At 33.6% G+C, this 24,989-nt stretch overlaps 1 protein-coding gene across 2 annotated transcripts; it reads left to right on the top strand.

The window, feature by feature from the left end:
- Positions 1-23,812, top strand: LOC124353035 (toll-like receptor 2 type-2). 2 transcript variants are annotated; one of them, XM_046802830.1, is made up of 8 exons: positions 1-64; positions 3,019-3,227; positions 4,967-5,464; positions 7,030-7,134; positions 8,915-10,138; positions 15,528-15,916; positions 20,381-20,542; positions 22,954-23,812. In XM_046802830.1, exons 2-8 carry the CDS (start codon positions 3,080-3,082, stop codon positions 23,128-23,130), a joined length of 2,703 nt encoding a protein of 900 aa, XP_046658786.1. In that variant the 5' UTR covers positions 1-64; positions 3,019-3,079; the 3' UTR covers positions 23,131-23,812. The 2 variants fall into 2 exon arrangements, with proteins under 2 accessions (XP_046658786.1, XP_046658785.1); XM_046802829.1 differs by lacking the exon at positions 1-64 and adding an exon at positions 309-482.
- Positions 23,813-24,989: the final 1,177 nt, after the last annotated feature.

The raw sequence follows: 24,989 nt of genomic DNA on the forward strand, positions 1-24,989 counted from the left end.
GTATCCTTCAATCTTTTACTGCCTTCAGTATAATTTGTTTAGTTCTTTGATTAACCTTGAAAATGTACGTATAACTCTTTCTTAATTGCAACCTATTTATTAAGAGAGAAATAAGACTTAACAACATAGTGTAGTTTGAAGTGAATATCAGCACTGATTACATTACTCTTATAATAATAACGAGAAACTCAACATGCTATTATTGGTAGAACATTATGTAGATTGCCACATGGCACAACTGCTATGTTTATTTATAACATGTTTGTTGTAACTTTTCCTGACTTGTTAGATTATTCATGTTGAAAAACAGTGTAACATAACAAAGCTACTTAAAAACTATAAAGAGTAAATTTAAAATTTGAAAGGCTGTGATATTAAAGTTATTTACTAATTCTCGTTTCGTCATTTACATCAGGTTTAGTAGAAAAATCAAACCATGTGCTTATGTTAGAAATTGTTCGAAAGTTTTTTTGGAATTGTATGTGAGTACTTCAGTAATAATTTTAATATATAAATTCTTATTGGTAATAAATAAAATTAAACAATCCAGACTTATTGCTCATAATTGGGAAATATCCTAGTTTTATAACTTTAATCATACATGACAGATTTTAATTTATCTTATTTATATTAATTTGTTGTGATGAATCATGTTTATCTTATAATTGAAATTTATATAAATTAAATATGAAATGCCAATCACATTAATAAAATTAATACCACTGAACTAAAACAAGAGAGATTACTTTATAAATCTTGTGTTGAAGCAGTTTTGAGTTTAATATAAGAATAATCAAATAATAAGAAAACTAAGTAGAAATGTAAACCTTATTATATTTCAGAATGTTCTGTCAAACTAGTTTTAACTAATATTAGTTCCATATTTTTCACTTTTTTCATGCTCTTTAATATAGTGCACACACCACTGGTGTTGTTTTATATACCAACAACTTGAAGATTGAATTTTAAGTATGGTTGAGATTAGGGTCATTGCAACTGAGGATGAGAGGATGGTTTAATACTACTGTGAATAATTGTAAACTGTGAATGGTTTGAGGTTAGGATATATTGTAATTGGGAATAGCTTGAGGCTATGGTGTACAGTAACTGAGAATGGTTTGAGGCTATGGTGTACAGTAACTGAGAATGGTTTGAGGCTATGGTGTTCAGTAACTGAGAATGGCTTGAGGCTATGGTGTACTGTAACTGAGGATGGTTTGAGGCTATGGTGTACAGTAACTGAGAATGGCTTGAGGCTATGGTGTTCAGTAACTGAGAATGGCTTGAGGCTATGGTGTACAGTAACTGAGAATGGTTTGAGGCTATGGTGTACAGTAACTGAGGATGGTTTGAGGCTATGGTGTACTGTAACTGAGAATGGCTTGAGGCTAGAATTTATTGTAACTGAAGATGGTTTGAAGTTATGGAGTATTGGAATAATTTTTCCTGTATTACTTGAAATCCATACCGTACTGGTCTTATTGATGAAATGGAGCCTTGCAATCAAGTAATGATTCCATTCAAATAACCCTTGGGTGGTAAAAGTATGAAATTTGACATTTGTAACTGAACTACCAGGATAACGACAGTATCATCATGGTCTTCATTCAGTAAAACCGGTTTCCATTGGTGATTGAGGAAAAGCTACATCTCACCCACCCAGTCCCTATAAGGCTCATAAGGGTACCCCAAAATCATAATATAAGGAAAAAATAACTTGGAGAAATCAATCCATTTTGTAGCAAACAACTAGACAATTTATAACTTTCACCAGTTATTCACAATCATTTTTTTATGGTTTTTTTGTTGTACATATGTGTAAACTCTCAATAAAACCCCTCCCACCATTTTGAAAGTTCTGGCTACACCATTGTATTCACCTTTCACACTTATCCAACTCTGACTACTCATTTATATTCACCTTTAATTGTGTACTTTGGTGTATGACAACTTTGGTATTTTCAAGTAATAAAATATACAAGTATAATAGAAGGCAACATTAATCATCCAAGTGCTAGAGACATATAGACAGTGTTTAGTTAACACCTTCGCTGTCGCTCTTTACTGAATTATCTTGAGTAATCTAACATCACAGTATGATGTGTGCTGTAGTCAATGTGTTAAAATTGTACCATATCAGTTGTAGGAATCCTAGGACTTTTTGGGTTAATACAAGTAGTAAATACGTAAACTGTGAAAATGGGCTCAATTTTTGCATTTTAGAAAGGATTGCTTATGTATCAGCTGTATTGCTTCAACCACAAATTTTATTTGTAAAAACTAAATTAAATTATGATTGTATTTTTTTAACGTATTGATTGGAATCGTAGCCTTTGTAAACACATTAATTAAGATCTGACACCATCATTATAACAGCTTAATGTTCCTTCCATAGCCAATTTTTATACTTTTTTACTCTAGCAATATTGCTTTTCAGCATGTAAAATCCAGCATCTGATTATACGAGTAAAATTATCTCATTTTATTAGTCATAAAAATACTTCTTTAATTTTAATTTACATTTTTACTATGAATTTTTGCCTTCATTTGTCCCGTTAGATTGCTGTTATAGTTTTAATTCTTTAATAGTGTAAGTTAGCAATAATAAAGACAATTTTTTGTTAAAGGGGAGACTAGACTAAAATAAATTTAAATGGTAGATTGTCAGTATAGTAAGAAATCTTTGTACATATTTTATTTTATACTTATCTAGTCTTAAGTACAGAATGTGAAGATAATGAAATCAAAACTACTCTACTCCATAAAATGTACATATGTATACAGGGGATAGAGTCGATTCAATTCACATAAAAATATTACACCACTAATCTAAGAGAAAATTACATAGAAAAGGGAGTAAATTTGCCAATGCCTTTTTCACTTTTATTAATTCTCAGAAATGAATTCTTGAGCGGAATAATATTCTGAAAGAATTAACAGTCTAGGTTCTAAGCCTACATCTTAAGGAACTTTACTGTAACTTTTATGCATTTCATAGTAATATTTTTATTTTTACAGAGCTTTACTTGTTTCTTCGGCATAGGAAGATTATAATAATGTTCAAAGGAAGTGGCCAGGGATGTTGCGAGTATTTTGGCTGATTGTATCATCAACTACGTTCTTCTTTGCACTTTCGACAGCACGAACACCCTGTACTGTGCTTTCCTCATCCTACTTCAAATGGCTCGATGATGATGGGTATTTGGTGTTGAATTCAATTCCGGGGGGTAAGTTAACTACTTCATATCCTCCTGTATATAGTTGAATTAAAAGTCAAACAAACCTAACATCGGGTAGGTCGGGTGGTGTTGTCGGGGGCTCGGCTGGCCACAGTCAATCAGCTCGAAGCCGTTTCCTAGGCAACGGAGCTCCACTCTACCAAATTTCTACTGCACTATGCTCTGGCCCTGCCGAGTGCATGTGCTGTACCATTACCGAGTAACATGGTTAGTTGTGTTCTCTGTATTTGTGTTGTGCCTCTCTGATGTTAGAGTACAAATTGTGAACGATACGTTTAGTGACTATTTGTGAACTGCTTTTACACTATGATATAGGGTTATTACATTACAACATATAAAATATGTTTGGCAACAAGTAGACTGTAGCAAACTATTTGTAAGTGAAAATATTCAAGCTATCGTAGAAAGTTAATCGCTAAAGATTTTTCTTTTAGTCCACCCATAAGGACACACAATAGAATAAATTAACCACAAAATTTCATCATTGTATTATAAGTTGTGCTCAAATAATATTTGTGTATGAAAATACTTACTGGCAGACGTAGCAATAAGAAAGATAGGACAAAAGCATTCATACTATTTTTCTTAGAATCAAGCATAGTACCCAATATGTGAGATTTAATGTTTTTGACTAGTATAAAATTTGGTAGTGAAAGTTATCATTTTACTAGCTTTAACATCGCCCATATGGTACTAAAACAAAACGGCGTATTTCTTATGCTATAACGCAGATGGATTCAAAGTGATACGAATCTTGTGACGAGGAAGCAATTCTGTGACAGAGCAGTGAAATAATGTTATAATAGAGCACGTGTGATGTGTTTTTGTGACAATGACAGTCTCAGACAACACAGTGCGGCAACACTGGACTGTAACCACGACTACTCCCCTCCTGTTCAATCCTAGCCGCCCTCCACTTCAGGTTTGTTGTTTTTAATTCAACTATAATATGCTGTGTGAACTCAAAATAGTTCCAAATATATACAACAAAAAATATATATGTATGTATATAAAACAGTAACTATGTATAATATCTTAAATTGTACTGAAAAAGGTAAGATAAAATATCAATGCCATTTCATTAACGGCTGATGAATAAATAGAATTATGTTGATAAAATAGTTTAATTTGTCATGTTATGATCAATTAAATCGTGATAGTTTTAACAAATCAGTGTTTGTCTGTTAATTGCAGATTGATTTGTAACTATTGGATAGCCATTAATTGCCATCTTAAGAGCTAAACAATCCAAAGTTAACATTTTCTTTTGCGGAAATATTTTTATACTACACTTAAGTTTCAATTTACATTTACAATAACAAGCTGTATGCATTGTAACAAATTGTTATCAATGAGAACTTATATGTATTCTTTTTGAACTCTTTGTTGTGTCATAAACAGCTGTTATACATTGTTGACCAGAAAACAGATTCATTATTATGTTTATGTTGTGAGTTCAGTTCCGTTATGTTTTAAATAATAAAAACATTATAGCCAAATATTTCAACAAGGGCAGTGTACCAATACATAGTTTTTAATACATTTTATATAAAAGTAAAGTACACTATATTTATTTAAATAATTTGCTCCTGAACTTATAAGACAATTTTTATATAATTCTGGATGAAAAATATCAACTAAAAATGGTAGTAGGTATTGTCTTTGTAGTTTAAAAATGATGAAAAAAATATTTACCTTTTTGTCAATATTTATTTTCATGTAAACAGGAGCAGATATTGCCACTTACCAATATGAAGTGAATGACACATGTTGTGGGGCTATGTGCGAAGAGGAGTGGACACCCCTCAACGGCTCGTCGAACTGCCAGTTCTGCTCCAGTATAAATGCCCTGGTCTGCCATGGCTCCAACGTTTACAGCCTGCCGAACCCTTCGACACTACCGTCCAAGCAGCTCTCGCTGTTTAAGATGTCTGGCGTCGGTCTTATTGCACTCCCTCCAAACAGCTTCACAGGATTAACCATAGCAAGATTGGTAATTCAAGACTCCAACTTGACTTATATCGCATCTGAGACTTTCGCCGGGGTCAAATCGGTCACATCACTGTATCTGACTAACAATACTCTGGACTACATCTACCAGGCTGGCCACGTGTTCAACCATCTCCCCAACTTACGGATCCTCAACTTGGAAAATAATGGATTGAGAATTTTGTCGTCATTACACCCTGCCAACCTGAGGAAACTGGAATACTTAAGTCTTGCAGGTAGGAGCAAAATTTATTAACTTATTATATATCAGTTCAGTAAATGTGTATGTGAGTTACTTCTATAATAATAACAGTTATTATTGTTACAAAAAAAAAACTAAAGATTGTTTTAAAGAAGGATTCATTTTTTACTGTTTCATACCTTTCTACAATATAATTTATATTAATATTAAATGTATTAAAAATGTATTTTGTGTTAAAACCTTGTGATTCCCATCAAGGACATAGTACGCAGAAATAGTCTCATACTGTATTGATGTACAGTGGTATTTATTGAATGGTATCATTAATTAACATATAAATATTCTATTCTAATAAAAAGGGATTGTCTAATATTTGCATTGTAACTTTTTCAAAACAATACCATTTTTTGCTCATTAAATATTATTTTAGAATATTTTAATTTATTATACTTGTCTATATTATTTAAATCAGGAGGCAATTTGTCACAAAACTTCTTTCCTGTAAAAGACATTTTTTATTATCAAATTCAAGTATACATAACACCTGTAGGATCATACCAAATTTTGAAAATGTAAAGAAATAGACATATTTTAGGGGAATAAGAATTTTATCAAGATTTGTTTTAGATGTACCTCCATATATGCTGATACATCTAAATGTGGCTGATTTGAGTGATAGAATCTCAAACAATTCCTTGCCTTTTTTCAATGTGTTAGCCCCACATGCTCTTTCCCTTTTTTGGTAGCTATAAAACAAACCAATATACTAGAAAAATGCAACTCGTTAAAAAAGTTATATCAATTTTTAAATATAATGATTTTTTCTTATTTTCCACAATTTTCCTATACATACGTACATATACAAATTAATACAATATAGGCAAACAATTAATACAAAATTATATAATCAAAGTAGTCAATCTAGTACAAAAATTCCAGTTCTAATTCACTAGTAAAATGGTTACATTTTAAGATATAAGTATAAATCTGCCCTGATCTTCAGACAGTGCCCACGCATAATCAAAGTGCAACAGTTACAGAGCAATATTAAATTAATATGCGCAAATTTTCTTTCTGCATTTTCTGAGAAGTCCAGCTTTAACAATCTTTTGATGAAAGTATAAAAAGAAATATTATTAATAACTTTAAGTTCAAAACTCCTATCTGTAATTTAAATTTTCCAAGCAAAATTAATTAACTTATATAAAGAAAATTTATTTAGAATTTTCACCTTCTTGCACATAGCAAGTTCCATAGAAAAATAGTTTTAATACAATGGTTTTCTTATTACAGTATTAATGATTTCTTGAAATTTAAATGGAACGTTTAACAGTAATTAAAGATATAGGACCCATCCACAGTTTCTTCTGATTTAGCTTATATGTTGTTCAAAAGTCAATAGACAATTTTAATTAAGGTTTCTCTAACACTAATTTAAACATCAAATTTCTAAATTTTGGATTATGTATTTATTTTTTACTTAAAATTTCTGAAATTCTATAGTATCAATGTTGGAACACCTCGAATGTAAGCATGAATAAAAGTGGTAATTTTGGAAAATTGTGTTATTATTTCAACACAAATTATGTACTTCTGCAGGAAATCCGATCTATTCCCTCGATGTCGACTTCCTACAAAACTCTGCAATAAGATTTCTTAATTTAAGGAATGTGACTTTCAAAGTTAAGCCATCAGATATGCAAGGTAAGAACAATTTATTCTTGTAATCAATTATAACTGGTTGGGAAATAAAGCAACACATTTAAAATTTTTCAAAACCAAAGGAATATTAGATTTGCAAAACGATCTCATTAATTCAAATTAACACAAAAGAAACATTATTATTTTCACAAATATTGTAACTTTTAGGGGGGGGGGAGAGGCTATATATCTTTTAGATCTATTTGTTCAAGATATTATTTATAAAAAGAATATCCCTAAATTCACAAAAATTTCAAGTATTGCTAATAGATGTCCATATTTTTATAACTATTTTATGAAATTTTTCAATAATACATAAGGCATCCAAATATGGCAATCCTTTTTAATGAAGGTATATTTTAATATAGATAAAGAATATCTATATATTTATTTTTACACTACACATTTAAAATCTGTAGACTGAAAAAAAACATTTCAATATAAGACTGATATTAAATTTTGGATTTTGTATCAGAAAAAATAGCCTATTTAAACAAACTAAATGTACATTAAATTTCAAGAAAAGAATTCCTCTTATTAGATAATAAAAAATATATTTGTGGAATCAACATTTTTTTAAATAATTTTACATTTTTATAAATACTTTAATTAAGCTGAGTCTGAAATTTTTATACTATAGGGTTTGAAACTATATTTTGTGCATTTACCATAAAAAATGTGATAAAACATTAATCCACCTAAAAATGTATTCTTAAAAACTGAATTTAACTAATCTTTGCTGTTATTTCTTTTGTGATCTGAGACCAAAGCTACATGCTAAATTTCAGGTTCCTTGTGAATGTTGAGTTTTCTCCAGTTCCACCTTCAGGTTCCTAGTGTCAGAAATTTGTTCATAATTTGTGACAGAGAGTAATCACAAATACACAAATAATAACCTCATGTACCATTACTTACTTCACAAGCAAACCTAAGCTTGCTTTTGCTTTAATGTGATAAAACATTAATCCACCTAAAAATGTGTTCTTAAAAACTGAATGTAACTAATCTTTGTTTTTATTTCATTTGTGATCTGAGACCAAGGCTACGTGCTAAATTTCAGGTTCCTTGTGAATGTTGAGTTTTCTCCAGTTCCACCTTCAGGTTCCTAGTGTCAGAAATTTGTTCATAATTTGTGACAGAGAGTAATCACAAATACACAAATAATAACCTCATGTACCATTACTTACTTTACAAGCAAACCTGAGCTGGCTGTGCTTGCTTTTGCTTTTCCTTGGTTCCTTAAATAACACAACTTAGTATAGTGATCATACCATGACTGACTGTATGTACTATATGCCTAACAGTAATGCTGTAGGATATAGGAGTATCACTGCAGAAATGTGATTTTATCACATCTGCCCTAATTCATCTATACAACATGAGGTATTGTATAAAATAAGTGTTGTAACTGGCACATCATGATTTACCGGAAATGATTTTCTCTGCAACTGATTTGTTTCCAGCCTTTTTTCCAGACACATTTTTCACTCATTGCCTTTTTATTGTAGTTAGTTTATAATTTAGACCTCTGTTGTGGTATTGAAACTTAAGATACATTTTTATAATGAAGCATTGGTTTTTAATATTGTTACTTGTCTGAAACTTTATTTAAAGAAATATCCAAGCACATTTGTTTAGTCAACATTTTCAGTGACCCAGACGGTTTCCATTCCCACCTAGTCCTGATTATCCAAAAGATAAATATTTCTGTAATAATGTGTAAAACTAATCTTCATAATAATAATATTATATCAACTTTAATCTGATTTTTATATCTTTTTAGCTAGCGGTTTTTCCTTGCTGCCAGCCTCAATGAGAACAATAGATTTGAGTGGAGCAGATATATCAGTCAAAGCCATTGAAACAATGTTATCCTTCTTCAGAGATAAGAATATTACCATGCTCAACCTTGGTTATCTCAAGCAGTCTGCTGGAGTCATGGCTGCTTTGCTGCCTGTCAGAGATACCCTGATATTCTTATCCTTTCAAGGCACCGATATGCAAGACTTTTTTCAAGGTGGACCAAAGGAAAGAGAAATCTTCATTGATAAACCATTTGTTAGATTGAAAGAGCTCAATCTGAAAGGTTGCAAGATTTCAAATTTGGGAGACGGAAAAGTGTTCATGATTTTCCCTAGTTTGAAAAGTCTGTCTCTCTCAGAGAATGATTTTAATACACTAGATCTTGAACTGTTTGTGAATTTACCGCCCTTGAATTACTTGGATTTAAGTGAAAATTCTTTCAAAGATATTGGAGTGACAATCTTTAACAGTAACTCAACCATTAAAGGAATACAAGCTCTGGATCTCTCACTAACACAATTTGATCTAGAAGACAAATCTTATGCTTTTTTCAGTACATTGCAGAATGTAACAAAGCTTTCTTTATGTGGTGCCGATATAGGTGATAAGGTAATTCGCTCTATGCTGAATATGAAGATGAAGTTTCTGGATTTATCCAATACTCTCTCAAAAGCAGAATTGATCTCAGCCTTCTCGGCTCTGTTTGAAACACAGAATTCATCATTGATAGAGTTGAGATTTGCCAGGAATAACTTTGACATGACAGGGTACCCTCTTTATTTCAACTCCCTTAGATCCCTCGAAGTACTTGACTTGTCAAATAATATGATTCGTAACATATACAAAGACATGTTTGGGCAAAATTTGACTCTTATGTTTTTATCGCAGAACCTCATCACCACTTGGTATTTTCCAATGCTGAGTTCAGGAAGCAAACTTAAGTATTTGGATCTGGCCAATAACCAGATATCGTTTATAAGTGATGCGATGCTTGAAGATTTTTATAAACTAGAGTTTTTGGATTTGGACAGTAATCCTCTTATCTGCCACAAGAAGGTGGTAGCAATGGTCTGTGCGGATGTCATGAACAAGACTCACAACCTGACAATTCTGGGGTGGCAACAGTACAACTGCTATGACATCATCAGCAAGAGTTTCCGCCTATTTGCTCAACCAAAGGATTGTAACGAATACTACGAGGAAGGTAAGCATATGTGCATCTAATAGTATTAAAACAATACCAAACTCAATCAGTATATCCAAATCAACACGTGAATTGAAAAATCAAGTTTACTGAGCTATCCAGACTTTAGCACCCATTAGTTTCCCACCCAATTTGAAGTAATTCTTCTTGCTTTTCTTAACTTAATATTTTTATATGCAATCAATAACTTTCTAGTTGACAAAATATTACAAGTAATATTATCTATTGAAATTTGTTTAGTTAAGTTTTTCATTTCAGTAATCAGAAATATTTTGATAGATATGCCGAAATATATGCATACTGTGATTATTTTACTCCTCTAATGAATTGTACGTGTCAGTATTTCAGAATATGTTTTGTAGAAATACTAAAATCAGTACCTACATTAATATCTACGAAAGTAAAAAATAAGACTTTCGTCATAAATGAAACACTATTGATTGTGATACAAAATATATGCCTTTGCCCGTCCGTTTACATATTCATGGAACAATAAAAACACTAAAATACCTCACTTTAGTTAGTTTTCTAAACAACATTTTATACTTTGATTAAAAACTACAATATTGTAAGATGATTAAGAAAATTTACATTCTTGTTGCAAAAATTCATACTTTTTGCTGAAAAAATTTTTCTAAAGTAAAAAAAGTTGTTTGTAATCTATTTAGGACGTGGATTGAGACCAATACAACCTCAAATTGTATCCTTGCACTGTATTGTTTAGTATCTTAATAAAATTTCAAATTGAACAGAGTTGAATCCCTAAAGTAGATTGCAACACCACTGTATTTCATCAAAAATCTACGATCAAATTTATAGCCATCCACAGTTGGTGCATTTACATGTCTTAGTTAAGCATAGTTTACTGTAGGCTAGAAGACAGACATCGAAATTTCAAATCAGGTACCACCACCTCAACAATACATAGTTTATTATTTGTGCTATGATGTTTTGGTGCAGTTAAGAAGATCAGAAATTATCAACAGAAATACACAAGCATGCCATAGCCATTTGCAGACCCAGTTTTATACGAGGAAAAATGTTTATATCACTCTCAAAAAACATCCCTGAAACGTTTTACATGGGTCCAGAAACACTCTGTAAATCAAGTAAATTTTAGAACAATATTTTTTGTTTTTAATTTATGTTAGCATTAAACAATATCTATGTAAGTTCAGGAAAGCATATAGTATTAGTTTTGTACTCAATTTGCACAGTTAGTGTACTTGGACTTATAGATTTTTAATTGGTTGAAAATAAGGGGTATAACTAGTGTTAATGGGAGGGTAGAGATAAAGATTATTGGAGGTCTAAATCTAACACTACCAATCAAAATTTTTTCACATAATTCACAAGCGAGCATTTTGAGAAAATTAATTTTAAACTAATGATGGTCAAGCAATGATGAGTGAATTTTTATGAGTCTACATTAAAGACTACACTACAGAATATCTGTCAATGTTCATGGTCAGACATTGAACAGAAACCTGATAATTGGTTGATTTTTCATGGTAAAAGGGGCCAAAGTCCTACCTATTCCCATAGTTATATCTATGCTAAAACTATTGGAATGGAGAAGATAAATTGAAAACGTGTAAATTACATTTAAAGTGATCATTACAGCCCAATTAAATTCTGTGCCAGCTGCGTAAAGAGTGTTAAGTCCAAAAACATAGTTTAGAGATATTTCACGTTTGAAGTTTTCAGTAAAAATCTCGAAAACCTACACTTTTTGAATGTTTGTGGACATTTTACTCCTACAGACCTCAATTTTCATTAAAATATTAGTTTGTGTATTACCTTAAAAGGTACTATACTTCAAATACATACATATTTTTTTTCTTAGAAAAAAAATGTAAAACTTTTTTTTGACTTGAACTTAACACGGTTTACACTAATTGCATGGGTGTTAACTTATTTCACTAGAAGAAAAGCTGCGGACGATTTGAAACAATAACTTTTATTTCACTGTCTTTAAATATTTAAAATTGACAAAATTTTAAATTTTTTGTGTTTTAGGAATAGCCGTAAAGAAGTTAACAATTCTCTAATTTTACAGAGCAAGTGAATTATTTAATATTCAAACAATTAATTACTTTTTGAAATGTATTATTAACCCTTTCTTTGCGGATTGTTTTTTATATTTATTTCTTTTCGTTTTGCATCACATCGTTTCTTGTTTTTTGGATTTTTTGTGCGTTCTTCTTTTAAAACTAATGGTACTGCCTCTTCAGTTTCTTCCATTTGAATGTCATCTGGAAGTGTATCCTTTGCTTCATGTGAAGTCTTCAGGTCTTTACAAAATTGGGTGAAAACAGGTGTGAAATAAAAGTGTAATAGGTCAAGGAGGTATATCTTTTTGTTTTCAGGGATAGGTTTAGGGTCTACAACGTGTAACGGAGACTAGGGGTCATTGCAAAAGTTGGTGTTCATTACATATCCTTTTAAAAATTATCCATTGAAAATGGTTGATTGGGGGTCCAAGGAAGTTTTGTATAGAAATGATTCTCAGGTTCAACTTTGTTAGGTACTTCAACCACTGCCATTCTCCAATTGAAAATGTTTCTACTACATCTTGCTTGCGGATGTTGGAGATCACTTTGAAAGTTAGCAAAGTCAAAAAAGTCTTCTTCATTATATCTTTACAAATAAAAGGGATTGCTTTGATCGTGGTATTTCGTATAAGCTGGCTCATCGTGGGGGGAGTGGGGGGGGGAGGTGGGGTGGGGTGGGTGGGGGGATGGGGGCGGAGGGTTGGGGGCGGGGAGGTGGATACAGGGGGGGGGGTGGGTGGGGGGGGGGGGTGGGCGGTGGGGGTGGTGGTGAGGGGGTGGTGGTGAGGGGGGGGGTGGTGGGGTGGGGGTGGTTAGGGGGTGAGGGGGGGTGGGGGACGGGGGGGGGGGTGGTGGGGGGGGGGGGCCCATGGGATGGGTAGCGGGGGCGGGGGGGGGTGCACGGGGGGGGGGCGGTGGGTAGGCGGGGGGGGGGGGGGGGGGGTGGGAGGTGGGAGGGGGGGGGGGGGGGGGGGTGGGGGTGGGGTCGGTGGGGGGAGGTGGTGGGGGTGGTGTGGGATGGTGGGGGGAGGGGTGGGTGGTCGGGAGGTTGGTTGGAGTGCGGGGGGGTGAGGTTGGAGGGTGGGGGGGAGGTGGGGGGGTAGGTGGTGGAGTGGCGGGGGGGAGGGGGGGGGGGGGGGGGGGTGGGAGGGGCGGGGGGGAACGGGGGGTGGGGGAGGGGAGGGGGGGGATAGGGGGGGTGCTGGTGGGGTGTGGGGGTGGGTGGGGGGGGGGGGGGGGGAGGGGGGGGGTGGGGGGGGAGGGGGTGGCGGGGAGGGGGTCGGGGGTGGGGGGAGTGGTTCGGGGGTGTGGGTGGGGGAGGTGGGGGGGCAGGGCGGGCGGGTGTGAAGTGAGGGGGGGGAGGGGGGGCGGTAACGGGTGGTGATTGTTTCCGTTTGAAAGTTTTTTTACGTTTTTAATTTAGAGCGTGAGTTGTGTCACACTCATCGTGCGTATGCCCAGGTTCAAAAATTTATGGTTGATTTCTTTTAGTCCCTGGCGAAGTTTGTAGGGTCAACCATACACATAGAAGCTGTGTGTGGTTTTTGTTCTGGCCCCCAATGTAATCTGTTGTACCATTGTCAAAAACATGTCTCATAGGTTTTTTTAGCTTCCCAAATGAACGAATAGATATCTTGAACCCATTCATTGGCACCTCTACAGGTATTCCTACATGCCAAAGGTAGCAGTATGTTAAGCTACAGTGCTGGCGTGTGTTAAGATGTTAGTGAAAGTCCGCGTTGGCGTTATGAAGCCACAGAATTGTGAATAGAGGAGTGGCTGCATTACTGCAAATCAAATGTCACTGTTTTAGTGGTGATGGTCACTTTTGATTTTTCTTATCTAACTTTTTAGATTCATATGCAATCTCTTCATTTTCAAGGTGACCATTTTTTTCTTTTAATACGTACCCTTTTTATCTTCGAAGAAAATTTTTATTTGCATTTTGTAGACTTGTCACATTTTGAAAAAAGTGTTATTTTGGGGTTTTTTTAATTCAAGTTCAACGTTATGGAATCTTAGAAATGTTGTGAAAAAGCATGGATTAGTACTGGACTTCGGGTAAAGTGGTTTTGTATTCTTACTATACACTGTGTTATTGTCAAAAATGGAGCGACAACTTTTTACCACAATCTCGTCTCGAATAGTGGCTTTCGTAAGCTGGAATTTTAAGAAGAAGTCACGTACTTGTTTTGTCTATCTTGAGCTAAAGTGGTTTTTGAAATTTCCTCTAGCCTTGTTTCGGATAGAGGTGTGGGCGGGGGTTGAAGACGACGCCCTTTTTTATTAAAACTCAGTCTCAGCATCCGCCGTCGATTTTCACAAAATACTTTAAAGAAACAACTTTAGGAAATCAAACTTTTTGTTACCTTCAACTTCAAAAAAAAAACCCATGGTCTTGACGGTAGCCATTCTAACTTTATCACTGTATCTTTCTTTCCATTTTTATTTTAGGTTAGATACCATATCAAGGCTGCTATGTAATTACTTCTCTTTGTTGTAGTCATTCATTTTCAGTGGTTTTCAAAATGTTACGGACAATGTCTGGTATTTTTTTCAGGGCAACTTGTTTCTGATAAATCTAAACTTTCCTAATTTCTTGATTTTACTACTTTCCTTGGTTTGTTCGATACTTCCCAAACCTTTGATTTCTTAAAATTTTTCTTTCATTTTTAACTTTTAGGCCTTTCATTTTTAAAACCCTCTTTGTCTCACTTTTCCACTTTTAGTAAGTGAAGTTTATTTATTTCTCTAAAAGTCTCTTCAAGGCCTCCCGGATGAATCGGATGTGTGACAATCGTAGCTTCATAGTCTGCTCGAGTAAGATTTTCTTCAGTTGGTCGGATGTTTCCTAATTAAAACACCTTAACGGAAGTAGTTCAGTGTAAGTCTTACTCACCATGTTTTTTTCTTCTCTTACAAAATATGTGTTTTCATCTCCCTGTCGGAATTACTGAAAAATAAAGTAGTCAAATCAGGCTTTAAACAGGTGTAAAGTGTGTTAACTTATTAAATAAAATTAGTGAAGAGTGCGTTAAGTCACAATTGTTGGACTTAACACATAAACACAAATAGACCTTAAGCAGTATAGTTTGAGTAAAAAATGTGACATGGACTAACACCTTTACACCATCAATATCTTTGTGCACTGTTTTAACTTATACCTTGGCGACAACGGTGGCCATAACCTGGTTAATATGTGGACATTGGACTTATCACCTATACACAAAACGTAGATATCAATTGTTCTAATGGGGTTTGTAGCACTAACTCATTTTGACCAATTTTTGGAACTTACACTCTTTACGCAGCTGGCACAGAATTATCTTCTCTAGTGTCTACAACATATGACCATGGTGGTGGTGGTGGTGACAATCCTACAACTTATGCTCCAGACTCCGGTAGGTCAGACGATGACTTATTCTCCCGTTCAAACAAGATATGGGTCTATCTTATGATTGGCATGGTAGTGCTAACCAGTGCAGTTGGCAGCATTGTCTATGCGAAGTGGTGGAACATCAGGTGTTACATTCACCGTTACTTCAGCCTCAAGAAAGCACGACTTCTACGGAAGGAAGGAGACCCGCTGACCAGGCCAGACATCCATTATGACGTTTTTGTGTCTTATTCTGATGTTGACCGTTCTTGGATCCTGGACCAGCTGATACCTAACATAGAGGGCGACGGCGATATAAGCCTCTGCTTTCATGAAAGAGATTTCAAGGTAATTTTTTGAATTGAATAAAATAATATAATTAACAGTTTTGTACAGAACAAGAGTATATAATACATAGCCAGTTGTTTATCTACTATTTACCTTTGATCAAAACATTGTCCAGAGACTGAGATTTACACTCGGGAGGATTTGTTCTTACATCCCTCTATTTATTTATTCTCGTAGACAATGAAAAACATTAAAGATTTACAACTTTGGCTTCAATTTTAGTCACCCCAATTTTTACTCCATCACTAATAATTAATACTACTACTAATCAATTTTTTATATGAATTTATCTTACCCATTGAGTCAAAAGGAAATAAATATTTCTTTCAATTTCTTTTTTTTTTTTGAAGCTTTGTGCTATGGATATACTTTTGCGATCTTTAAACAGGAGGGGAATACCCCTTCAGCCATAGATACGTTGATTAAGCATGTCAGGGAATAAGAAATTTCTTTGCAATATTTTAGCAGTTGTGATGGAATGTTGTCGATACCTGAAGACAGTGTAGGTTTCATTGGGTTTAAAATGCTGTGATTTCCTTAAAAGTTGTAGGTGTGAAATTTTTGAGATTACTGCCTACTCTCCATATGATACTATTTGACGATATGTTAGAGGTTGACCTTGGATAAAGTCCATTATTTTGTAGTCTTCTCTGCAATGGTAGAAAAGTAATGATTAAAATGATTAGCCAATTGTAAGGTGTCCTCAACTTTTTTCCATTGATGTTTAAAGAGGAAGGGTGAAAGAACAAATTTTTAGAGCTCTTTCACTGTTTATGATTCTCCAAACTGCTTTACTTTTGTTTGATGCTTCAGATATTGATTGTGCATTCAAATTTTTACGAATGCTTATTCATTTTTGGTCATATGTCTTCTTACTTATATTAGCTACAAGTCTATCTCCTTCCTTACCACCCAGGATGTACTTTTGTTGGACATCTAGCAAACACTTTTTAAGCTCAGTTGCTTGTGGGTCAAAGTATTTCTCCTGATTGTTACCTGGGCTTCGAGACTTTTTTTCTGGCCAAATTATTTAAATCACTACATTAATAGTATTAATAACTTGAGAGCAGACCTTTTCTACATCTGTTGCATTTCTCACTCTGTCCCATTTGGATTTCCAATAGATCTTTAAGCTGTTTTAAATTTTGTTCGTTGAAGCTCCTGTGAGTTAATGTCGGTATGGCCTTATGTTTTGAGGAAATTTTTATTTTGCAGTATTGGCCTGTGTGAGATTCCAGTATTCATGATCTCAACTGTAGTATGGTCTAAGGGCATGTTAGAGAAAAAGAGGTCTATTGATGAGATTGAATTCTTTGCAATTCTTGTTGATAAGTCATAAGTCATATATTTTGCCATTAAATACACATTTCTACAATAGCCTATGTCATACAGATACATACAAATAAAAGTAATTAACATATACTGATACACCTACCCACAGACTAACTTTGGAAGACTAGACTAGATACATCACTTTTCAAGAACTCATCAATTTTGTAAAAAGGATTGTTCAACAGCCAATTGTATAAAATATTCCTAAAACTATTGAAGCTACTATAATGAGCAGAAAGGTGCAGCCTATTAAATAGCCTTATGCCAACAATTTCATAAGAGAGAATTTAGTTTTACTTAATCTAGCAAAAGGTACTGAATTTGGTGAAAATTTCTAGTAGTATAAGAGTGAACATGCTCATTGAGGACATAATTATTAACATAATGTTTTTCAAAAATTATACAAAATAAAATGTAAAGATTTACAACAGTTAGTATTTTACTACAAATAAAGAAGGGTCTACAGTGCTCAAGACAACGGGCGTTGTTGAGAATTCTGACTGCTTTCTTTTGAATAATCAATATTTCATTTATACTGCTACAGTTACCCCATAATAAAAGACCATATGTAATTACACCTTGAAACAGGGCAAAGTAAACCATTCTAAGATAGTGTTTGTCTACACAGTGCCTCAAATGGTACAAAGACATATGACCCTGCTCAATCTTTTACATACATTATTTATATGAGAATGCCAGGTCAACTTTGAATCCAGAGTGATACCTAATAAATTAACCACATTATCATTACAATCAGCTTGAAGTCTTAAGGAGAAAACCATATTTTGAGTTTCTTCTAAATTCAACATCAGAACATTTGATTTATACCATTCATCTGCTTCATCAATCATACATCTTAGTTTAAGCTCTCTTTCATTCTGATTATTTACTGTTGTAAAAAAAGTGACATCATCAGCAAACATTACTTATTTATAACTCACATTGTACTCAAGAAAGTTAACCATAATTAGAAATAAAGTAGAGCCCAGAACCGATTCCTGTGGCACGCCAAATTTTACCTCAGAAGATTTGGAAAGATTGCCATTAGTAAAAATGTTTTGTTGCCAATAACTGAGGTAGGATTTAAACAACGAATTTTGAATGCCTGTTACACCATAGAATTCAAGTTTTCTCAACAGGATGTCGTGATCAACACAGTCGAAGGCCTTGGAGAGGTCGCATAGAATTGCGCAGGTGTCAAAGCCTGCATCGAAACCAGCCAAGACGCCCGAAACAAGTCCCCCAATTGCATCAGTTGTCGACATCCCGGCTCTAAAACTGACTACGACTAAAGAGATTGTTTGTTTCAAAATATAAGTTAACCTGGGTTTTAATGATGGCTTCAAAGACTTTAGAAAAAATGGTAACAGAAAGATAGGCCTATACGATTTAACATTTCTATGAATACCCTTCTTACAGATTGGCACAACCTTTGACACTTTTTATTTACTAGGAAATATTCCCTCTTTAAGCATTGCATTTAGACACATGGTGAGAGGAATGTGCACTTCACTGCACACCAATTTATTCACTAAATTATTTGAAACATTATAAATATCACAGCTTTTGGAACTTTTTAACTTTAAAATTACTTTCACAATATCACTATACTCAGTATAGTGCCAGGCGAGAGGCTGATGTGAGGGTAAGTGTTGAACCTCTAGGAGCTCATCTGGCTTTGTATTTGCTGCAGGGATTTTCTCTCGGATTTCATCCATTACCGAAATGAAGTATTCGTAGCATGATGTTGTTGTTTCGGTTGAGTCTCATGTTTTATAATTTGCCACGCGGCTTTGCAAGTGTTGCTTGAGGACTGAATAAATTGTTGGTTAGCACGAAATTTAGATTGTTTTAGAGCACCGTTGTAATTGATCTTGGCTAATTTAGATATAAGGAACATTCTCTGAAATTTGACAAAAGACAAAATTACCTCATTAAATTTGTTGTTTTCCCTTTTTTCCCATGTACTATTCAATCACAGTTACACTTACACAATACACTTGTTACACTGTTTCTGTTACATGCAGGGGATATTTTCTCCTGTTTTGGGTTTTTGTAACAAGTGAGTGAATTTGATCTTTGTTGATATTAGTTGGAGACTGTTTTGTGATATTAATGTTCTGCTGAGGAGGATTGTAGAGTAACCTTGTTTTTCCAGAATAAAGTGGCATGGATAGCTTACTTTCTGCCACAGGAGAAATGCTAAAGCGATTCTTCTTTCTAAGTTTCCTTTTTGCATTACCTCTTTAGGATATTTTGAAAACTGTTCCAGTTTTCTTCTGGACATATCAATTTTGAAGTCCATGTGATTTGCCTCTTTTTAAGGTTAATCAACTCAGGTGCTGAAGAAAGGGGTGTTCCAAGAGTGACAGGGATTTTCAGCTAGCTGGTTTTTCGGTGCAGCTATACCGCTAAAGGAAGTGTTACAGACTGTATCTTTTTGGGATTCTAATTTGATGTAAAAATCTGAAATTATCCTTTCCAAGTTTAAAATTGTTTTTACTTAGTCATTAATTAGGTGAGTTTGTTCAATGTCACTATCTTCATAAAGTTTTTGAATATCTTGTTTCAGAAGTTTTTCTTTATCCAGTTGAGATTGTAAGCCTTCAATTCGCTGATGCAGCTCGTCAATTATATTTTTATACCTCACTAGCTTCATCTCCAATTCCTCAATAACGCCTTCTTTGCTAGCTAATAAACCTTCCAATCTCAGGATCTTTTCTTTTAAAAAGCTTAGTTCTCCTATTAAATTGGAATTTTCATGTACTAATGTTTTACCAGCTTCAACTGCAAGGTTTAAGGATATATCTTAGCCCATATCTTCAATATTCTCTATACTTTTAAATTTTTCCTTCAATGATGTCCATATTGTCAATTAACTCAGCAAGCAGAGTTGTGGCTTAATCAAAATTAAAACCTCTGTGAAATTATACATAATGTTTCTTAATTTTCAAATCAGTTTTGTTTGAAATAATCAAGAGCAATTTTAAAATAATTTTATTTTACTTATTCAATCTTTCTTGTGGAATAGAAGCCTTATTATTTTATTCTTAAACATCAATTTTGGAAAATAAATAGAATCAACTTTCAGGTTTGAAATAACATTTTGATAAAATCTGTGCTGAGTTGTAGGTTGGCTTGGGAATCTTGGAGAACATAATAGAGTGTATGGATCGCAGCCGTGCCCTTCTACTGATTGTAAGCAGTGCCTTTGTCCGCAGCAAGTGGTGTCAGTTTGAGATGCATTTGGCTCAGTATCGTCTCATTGAAACTCTCAGGGATCAACTTGTCTTGGTAAGTTGCATTCAATTTCATCAACAAAGTTTCTCATTAAAACACTAGGGGATAAACAGTTTCATCTGATCTAGTACCATTCGTCTAGTGATGCTGCATTATCTTTGCTAACAATTACGCCTCTTACACCCTATCATCTGCTGGCTTGTGTAGTACCTTCTCATTGAAGGCTTCTGTTGCTTCATCATCTTTCTTTTCATCCAATAGGCTTCTTTAAAAAAAATTATTGACTCCTAGACAAACTGCAAACCTTATCCTTTCTTACAAACAGCCTGCAATTATTTAAGCAGATAGTTATTAAGTTTAGTATTAGACCAGGTTTTGTCATATTTACCTCATTTAGTAAAATACATCTTTTATTTACTCTTTTAGAGAGAAAATAAAAAAAGATCACTATTTCTATTTGTTTTTCTTCAAAATCTTTGTGGTAATGAATGTTAGAAAATAAACCTGATATGATTTCTCTTCTTTTTTTAACCCTTTTACTACCAGACCCTTTTTTGAGATGTTGAAAAAATTCCTTACTATAGAGGAGCTAAAAATTCCAGCCCTAATTTGAGTAAAATGTAATCTCTTGAATTAAAACGTACAGTTTTCTTATTTTTCACAGGAAATAAATAAATTTTGTTTTATTTTTCCAATAAAGTAACCATAACTAAATACATATGGTACATCTTTTTCCTTGTAAGTATAAATACATTTTTTAATGTATTTATGTAACTTTGATTTTTTATTTATTTTTTCATTTTGATGTATAATAATGTATCCAAAATATTAAACTACTGCCTTTGTTTTATGTTTTTATGGTCAAATATTAATATACAAACACAAAATTCAAGCATTTACCTTGGTAAAAGCATAAGTTATGATATTTTTTACCAAAATAGTGTGTGCAAAATATTCTATATGAAGTGTACAATATTTCACATTGTAATGAATTAAACAATTTGAAATAATAATAATAATATAAACAAATAAATTATATATAAATACATTAAATGTTTAAATTATAAAAATAAATAAATAATGTTGCTCCCCAATAACATTATTGCTGACCAAAACATGGGGTGAACGCCTATTCTGCATTTATAGCAAGGTCACCCTCCACTTACTGGTGACCTTTTACTTATTTTCAATATTGATAACAATAAAACACTAAGCAAAATCAGGAATCACCACATCAAAATTGTAACTAAAACACAGTAGTACACAGCTCACAATTATTACAATACACATAGTTCAGAAACAATAGTTCATTAAGTTCATATTACTCTACCATATATTGTCGATATTATTAAGAAAGAGTGACTAAAATTTCAATGCATTTTGTTATTGGTGAAGGCTAACAAAAAATCTGAGAGTGTAATTTGACGTGCACAATTGCACATCGGCATCATGTCAGGCAGTAAAAGGGTTAATTCTATTATAAAAAAACTGTGTGAACAAGAATTTAGAACAAAATTCCACTAAGCAACATTCTAATGATTACTATTTGCAAGTGACTATGTTTTTAGTTCAATAAACCAAAAACCATTCCACCAACCAACCATTCTGTATAGTGTAGTTAAGATTCTTGACAACGTCAGTATGTATACAAAGTATAGAACAATCTTGATCAAACTTAAAAATCAAAATTGCTATGTAGCAGAATGGAAATCAGGAGTTTATCTAGGCAAAATATGGAGGATCAATTCAGTTTTAATTATAAGTATGCCAGATACAACTGAAACCTTTCAAATACTTAATAATATGTTAACAAACAAATTTTTGTACACTGTATTATACTTTTCATATTTTTATTTTGAATAGTATAATTACGATTTTACCACCAGAATTAACTTCCCCCTCTATAAATTTCTGAGTATGCACCCACTGGAAACGAAATTACTTAGTGAGCTTAAGAAGTCTCTAGTAGCACCATCCATTAATTTACATTTTTAAGTAGAAATAGTGGGCTTCTTCTTCTTCTATGGGGCGGCCGTGTAAGTAAGCCTCAAGGGCCTTTTGTGCACCCCGGAAGCACCCCATGAGGCCTACCAGTCTATGATTTCAACAGTTCCACAAACCGCCGAAAACAACCTATCAGGTCCTCCTGGGGAATTCACCACCCTTGTCCAAACTACCAAAGCTGGCATACCACTCCCTTGCTATTGAAGGGCAATCAAAGAGCAATTGTTCACCAGTTTCAACCTGCTCATCACAAATTATACAGAGCGGATCCTCCTGAAGGATGCCGACTCTGTGAAGATGCTTCCTCAGGTGACCAAGTCCCGTGATCAGACCTATAACCCGAGAAGACATTGATCTATTTAGCTATATATACATTTCCAAAGTGTTCTGTATTTTATGAAAAAAATATCTTAGACCACATTCTTGTAAGTATTCTATTACATTTTTTTAAAATGTTTTAGGTCCTGTTAGAAGACATTCCGAGGAAATCCAGACCACAAACTTTGCATCACCTGATGATGACAAAGACATACCTCATCTGGCCTCGACACCCCAATAAGGAAGAGGCCACAGAACTATTCTGGAAGCGGTTGAAACGTGCTCTCAGACCAAATTACAACTATATGTTCAGTGCATAGCATACACGTACAGCACAGAAAAAGTAATCTAACAAAACTCTAAACGTCTACACACATAAATAATTTTAAATGGTATTTACCTGATATTTAGGGATGTGAGCACCAACGTCTAAGTTTTTTTGGTTATAGGACTCAAAATTAATTCTTCCTTCCCAAATTCAGGGTGGGGGCCAAACCATTTTAAATAATTTATCACTGTGTCACACTTCAGTCTTGTTCAGAAAAACCAAAAGTAAGGAAACACTTCTAATCCATTCCAAAATCATTAAGTTTCTTCTTAGAATTGACTTATTTCATTGTGTAAGCATAGGTCACTTTTCAAACCTTTTGAAGGGGTGATATTTTCTCTGATGTTTTAGCTTATACCAGGACTTAATGTTGTTCTTGTCAAGTTTCCAAACCAATTTTCTTGAAGAATCAGGGAGCCAATCCAAAGGAATTTCCTTTCTCATAATCTAAAGCCCCCTATTGTTATGACTATTATTGTTGTTATTCTTATTGTTATTATTACTTAGTATTGTTATTAATTTTTCGTTTGTTTAACAAAACCACAAGAAACTGAAATTGTCAATGCTGTGAAATAGTTACGTCAAATAGAGTATTAATTGTGTAGTTGTTTACCAACAATTCCTAAATGAAAGGAATGTCATATTTGCTTAAAAATTAAAATATTGAAAATGCATTCGTCTAAGTTCATGGTATATCCAAAGAAATAACACTCTTTTTTAGTCAAATTTATTGAATTTTAAAGTATCAAGCTGCACATAAAGTACTAACTCCACTCAATATAAGAAATTTTGAAACATGATATTTACCATCAAATGAAAAATGAGTAACTATAATATTATTAATTTGTTGTGTTACTACTTAATGTATTTTCATAGGATCTGTGTATTTTTAAAGGACAAATCTTTATGTAAAGTAGACAAATATACACAAACAAAATGATACAGACTCAAAAAGCCATGTTGGGAAGAGTAAAAAATACCTGGAATTATCACAGATTTGACACAGGATAACTGAATTGGATTCTATTTTAAATACTTGATTGCACTATGGATGATGAAAGCAATAAACTGCTTGGCAATCTTTTGTTACTGCAATTGGAAAGATGTAAGTTGTTTCAGACTAAGGACTGTGTGTTATTTGGGAATGTCATCTTTATTTCATACGAATATTGACAGCTTCTTAACAAAATCTAAGCCAAGATATGATGCTTTATTGAGAACCTTCAGACAAAACACAGAATTTCACATTGCTGTAAAGAAATTATTTCAGAATAAAATAAACACAAGCCTTTGTCAAAACTACCTGCAACTTTCTATGGCAGTTACAAAAAGAATGCCAATGATTTTCACAAGCGGTGCTACCAAATTTGGAAGAAACATTTCCCTTCAGTGAACCTCAGCTCGAATTTAGTTAAAAACTTCTAAAACTTTAGACCTACACAAATTAATAATTTAAAACAATAGTTTACTACATATACAACTCTTTAAGTTTATCTGAAAGTCAGAATGTGATAAGAAATTAACTATCATATGAGAAATTATAATTTATAAGAGCCATCCATCTGAAATTATCCCCAAAGAAATCGAGATAGAAATATATAAATGTTCATATTTTACACTTTTTATCATAAAAGTTACTATTTCAGCTATTCTTTTAACAACAGTATTAATGAACAACTTACATTTAAATGTAAGTACAACATATATTATAAATTGAAGAGCTTATCTTCTATAGTGAACACTGTTTTACTACACTGTACTAAACTAAATTACTAATGTTGCAATCTACATTAAGGAAACAGAAACCGCAGAAACAGAAGCAAATCAACATAGCAAACAGTTGTCAAGAAC

This window comes from Homalodisca vitripennis, chromosome 1, assembly GCF_021130785.1.
Source record: "Homalodisca vitripennis isolate AUS2020 chromosome 1, UT_GWSS_2.1, whole genome shotgun sequence".
Lineage (NCBI taxonomy): Eukaryota > Metazoa > Arthropoda > Insecta > Hemiptera > Cicadellidae > Homalodisca > Homalodisca vitripennis.

Coding starts and splice junctions, on each gene's coding strand:
- LOC124353035 (XM_046802830.1), top strand. CDS start 3,080: ATGTTGCGAGTATTTTGGCTGATTGTATCATCAACTACGTTCTTCTTT. Junction 7,135..8,914: donor TAAGCCATCAGATATGCAAG/GTAAGAACAATT, acceptor ATATCTTTTTAG/CTAGCGGTTTTTCCTTGCTG. Junction 10,139..15,527: donor TAACGAATACTACGAGGAAG/GTAAGCATATGT, acceptor TATCTTCTCTAG/TGTCTACAACATATGACCAT.